Below are 4,732 nucleotides of genomic sequence, written 5' to 3'. Positions count from 1 at the left end.
TTCAATGATGAAAAAAAATGTAACATATGATAGCATGTGTTTGTTACTTTTATTCAACTCATAAAGGATGTTAAATTAGGTTTTCATTTTCATAATCAAATATTTCTCTTCAATCAGTTATTAAATCTTGAAATTGTATCGTATTCTACACAATGAAGACATAAGACGTAAGTGGCTACTCTTTTATCAAGTCCCTGTGAGAGGCCACTCTACATCCAGTATCTGTAAGTGTGGCCACTCTACATCCAGTATCTGAAAGGGTGGCCACTCTACATCCAGTATCTGTAAGTGTAGCCACTCTACAGCCAGTATCTGTAAGTGTGCCCACTCTACAGTCAGTATCTACAAGTTTGGCCACTCTACAGCCAGTATCAGTAAGTGTGGCCACTCTACAGCCAGTATCAGTAAGTGTGGCCACTCTACAGCCAGTATCTGTAAGTGTGGCCACTCTACAGTCAGTATCTACAAGTTTGGCCACTCTAAAGCCAGTATCAGTAAGAGTGTATTTAGACAATTGCGCCTTGTTCATAGAAACTGTTCCAGAATTTACGAGTGCAAGTTATTTCAATCCTTTTAAAAGACAATTGTAAAGGTTGTACACCAGATGCAACCTTATCAAGCACATAATAAGTTACTGAAATTTAAATTGAAGCTGCTTTGCAAGTCAAGTAAATCAGAAAGTGTAACACAAATAATATGTACTTGCTGGGCTGGACATTCTTTTGTTAACAAGACCAAGATCATCTTGCTGGTATACCATAATATGTCTTGTCCTGTATCCACTGGTATACCATCAGGTGTTCTGTCCTGTATGCACTGGTATACCATCAGGTGTTCCGTCCTGTATGCACTGGTTTACCATCAGGTGTTCTGTCCTGTATCCACTGGTTTACCATCAGGTGTTCTGTCCTGTATCCACTGGTTTACCATCAGTTGTTCTGTCCTGTATCCACTGGTTTACCATCAGGTGTTTTGTCCTGTATCCACTGGTATACCATCAGGTGTTCTTTCCTGTATCCACTGGTATACCATCAGGTGTTCTGTCCTGTCTCCACTGGTTTACCATCAGGTGTTCTGTCCTGTATCCACTGGTTTTCCATCAGGTGTTCTGTCCTGTATCCACTGGTATACCATCAGGCGTTCTGTCCTGTATCCACTGGTATACCATCAGGCGTTCTGTCCTGTATCCACTGGTATACCATCAGGCGTTCTGTCCTGTATCCACTGGTATACCATCAGGTGTTCTGTCCTGTATCCGCTGGTATACCATCAGGTGTTCTGTCCTGTATTCGCTGGTATACCATCAGGTGTTCTGTCCTGTATGCACTGGTATACCATCAGGTGTTCTGTCCTGTATGCACTGGTTTACCATCAGGTGTTCTGTCCTGTATCCACTGGTATACCATCAGGTGTTCTGTCCTGTATCCACTGGTTTACCATCAGGTGTTCTGTCCTGTATCCGCAAATACATGTACAAGACTGTGCCTCAGATCATATAATCTTGTCAGTACACAAGATCATGAACAGGTTATCAACACTCTCACAAAAACACATTACTCTCTAACAAGGAGAAAGGGGAATGATATTTTTCACGTAAAGATTGTGTTAACACTTTTCAAAAATCTCATTTGATTAGCAAAATGGAAGTCTGTAAATTAAACCTTTCCAAGCATACACATTGAATTGTTGCTTTTCACATGTACGAATGTAGTAGGTGGTCCCACTACTCCAGTATATAAACATCAAGCTTTCACAACCTCTCCCAAACAAACCCTGCCCTCACACTTAAGCGGTACTTGATCTTGTTTTCTTGTTATGTTGATAAGGTATCTTGTTTTGGTAGTAAGAAGTTTTGAATCCTCTATCAAAGTTGTGTGTTTTATCCCTTTTGTGTGGAGGGTTGTAAGCCTGCCAACCAGTTTTCACCACACACTCCTTCCCTGGAATAAGGAATAAAATTGTACTGTATTGGCGAGTTGTGTGCTCATATTATTAATTACAGCCCAAACAAACTTTTCCTATAACACAGCAATAAAAAGTGATGTTGTCTGATTGGGGACATAACGTTGAAGAAAACATGTATAACTTATATGTTACATTCCAGGTCGTATATTTATAACTAGAAATTTGTTTTTGGTTTTTATGAACAAAAACTTATATCTCCCCTTATTAGCCAATATGCATATTTGGAAGAATAGAAAGATCACATCAAGATTAGGGTGTGTAAACTCTAAACCATTAAACTTTCAAATTATTCTGGTTCATGTTAAATTTTCTTAACAATTTTGGTTAAGTTTTGGCAGCTATGGTACTATAGACACATTTACATAAAAATAGGAATGATCACACATCCAATAACAATCTGGTTCCTCTATTGGCTCATTAATTCTTATAAACTTAAACTTAGTGTATTTAGGACATGTATACAACAAAACATATTCACTATGTACTGTATTATTATATATTTACTTAGTTTGGTCAACATAAAGAAATAATATGGAATTATATAATATAATTTTGGGATTAAAAATAAACAAAGGGCCATAACTCTGTATATAGTGGGGCACAAGACCCCATTTTAGTGCGAGATATTCCGCCTTCCCAAGATACATAACTATAGCATGTTTGGTCAACATAGGTGAAATAACATGGAAGTAATGCTGTGGACAAATTTTGGGATTAAAAATAAACAAAGGGCCATAACTCTGTATATAGTGGGGCACAAGACCCCATTTTAGTGCGAGAGATTCCGCCTTCCCAAGATACATAACTATAGCATGTTTGGTCAACATAGGTGAAATAACATGGAGGTAATGCTGTGGACAAATTTTGGTATTAAAAATAAACAAAGGGCCATAACTCTGTATATAGTGGGGCACAAGACCCCATTTTAGTGCGAGAGATTCCGCCTTCCCAAGATACATAAATGTGATAAGTTTGGTCAATATAGGTGAAATAACATGGAACTTATGCTCCAGACAAACTAAGGTATTAAAAATAAACAAAGGGCCATAACTCTGTATATAGTGGGGACAAGACCCCATTTTAGCGCGAGAGATTCCGCCTTCCTAAGATACATAAATGTGATAAGTTTGGTCAATATTTTTATTTTTTATTATATTTTCAAAATTTTATGACATAAACATACATATAAATATACATACAATGTACATGAGCGTCTAGAATCGCCTTTAAATAATGTACATAATGTTCAAAATATTCTATCAAGTGTCAGTATTCGTCTTACATTATATATTAACAAATAAGTAAAGATTCACATTCTGATATAAAAAATAAACTTCCGGATATTCTTGTCTGTACTCTATTCTAATTAAAATTGTATTATAATCCAGTGTCTGATTTCCGGTAAGAGTCACGATGGTGAACAGACTTCGATTCGCACAAACGTTATTATATGGTAAATATTAGTATATGAAATGCTTCGTATGGTATAACATCATCCAATTCAGCGAATTAAAGTGCCATGTTAGCGTTATAGTTCTAGAGTATGTGTTGATAATAGTCAGGGTATAATCTACCTAACAAAAACATTCTCTTTGGTCAATATTGGTGAAATAACATGGAACTTATGCTCCAGACAAACTAAAGTATGAAAAATAAACAAAGGGCCATAACTCCGTATATAGTAGGGCACGAGACACAATTCCAATGCACTGCACACCTTCTGTGTGTGATGCAGGTATACTTCAAGTTTGATCAAGATATCTGTAACTGTTTATAATTTACAGGTCAGACAAGAATTTACTGAAAATGTTGCACATATTTGACCTTTTACCTTGAGGTGAAGGTCACAGTGACCTAATTCTAGTGCACTGCACACCTTCTGTGGGTGATGCAGGCATACCTCAAGTTTCATCATAATATCTTTAACGGTTTAAGATTTATTTCCTAGACACGTTACTATAAGAAGAACCAGAAGAAGAACCAGTACTAGTACAATATGTCTCCTTTCATTCGAAGGGGAGACATGATTAAAGACTAGAAAATAAGGACCTCCCTAAGATATACATTATAAACAAAGCATTTTGTATTTGATGGAAGTGTGAATTTTCGGGTTTCCGGGTAAGAATTGTACCCAAACACTAAAAACAGCTTTTAGTACACATTTTCAAACGGTAGATCAAGTGCAATACAATAGGATTAAGAGCAAATGAAAGTTATTGTGTATCGCTGTGTTAAAATATCACTGACCTACCTCTTTGTTGTGAATTCTTCATCGCAGGAGTATTAACTTTCTGATAGAAATGTGAAAATAACCATGAGAAAATCCAAAACTGTATACAGTACCAGGGTATTCTGAATAAAGTTTTCCTACCTTTGCTAAATTTGTTTTGTGCTGGTCTGTGTTTCCCTTGGCCTGACTGCATGTAGTGTTCCTTCTCCCCTCTAACCCTGGTGCCCATATTGTCTGAATTTCTATTTCCCTGCTTCTTCCTCTTCTTCTGTGATTTTGGTTGTGTCTGTGTATCATCATCTATGAATAACAACACAAGAAATCAGCTGTTCCCATCATACTCTTACTGAAGTTATGTTTCAGAGCAACATCATCAATGATGGAAAAAACGGGGATGTCAACTAAGGCTAGTGAAGTAGTGATATGACATTTAAACTTATGTCTCTCCCCCCACCACACACAATGATGGAAACAACAGGGATGTCAACTAAGGCTAGTGAAGTAGTGATATGACATTTAAACTTATGTCTCTCCCCC

General features: G+C 37.0%; 1 protein-coding gene across 1 annotated transcript in view; it reads right to left on the bottom strand.

The window, feature by feature from the left end:
* Positions 1–838: 838 nt before the first annotated feature.
* The window catches only part of LOC110446008 (zinc finger CCHC domain-containing protein 7-like), a 17,475-nt gene continuing 13,581 nt past the window's right edge, over positions 839–4,732 (bottom strand). Inside the window, exons 9-10 of the mRNA XM_021490938.1 lie at positions 4,337–4,495; positions 839–1,940 (exon numbers count right to left, since the gene is read on the bottom strand). Coding sequence (XP_021346613.1) covers positions 1,786–1,940; positions 4,337–4,495 — 314 coding nt within the window. The 3' untranslated portion in view covers positions 839–1,785. The remainder of the gene's footprint in view (positions 1,941–4,336; positions 4,496–4,732) is intronic.

This window comes from Mizuhopecten yessoensis, unplaced genomic scaffold (assembly GCF_002113885.1).
Source record: "Mizuhopecten yessoensis strain PY_sf001 unplaced genomic scaffold, ASM211388v2 scaffold2441, whole genome shotgun sequence".
NCBI lineage: Eukaryota > Metazoa > Mollusca > Bivalvia > Pectinida > Pectinidae > Mizuhopecten > Mizuhopecten yessoensis.
Note: the sequence above shows the minus strand (reverse complement) of the source record. Positions and strands in the feature narration are given on the sequence as shown.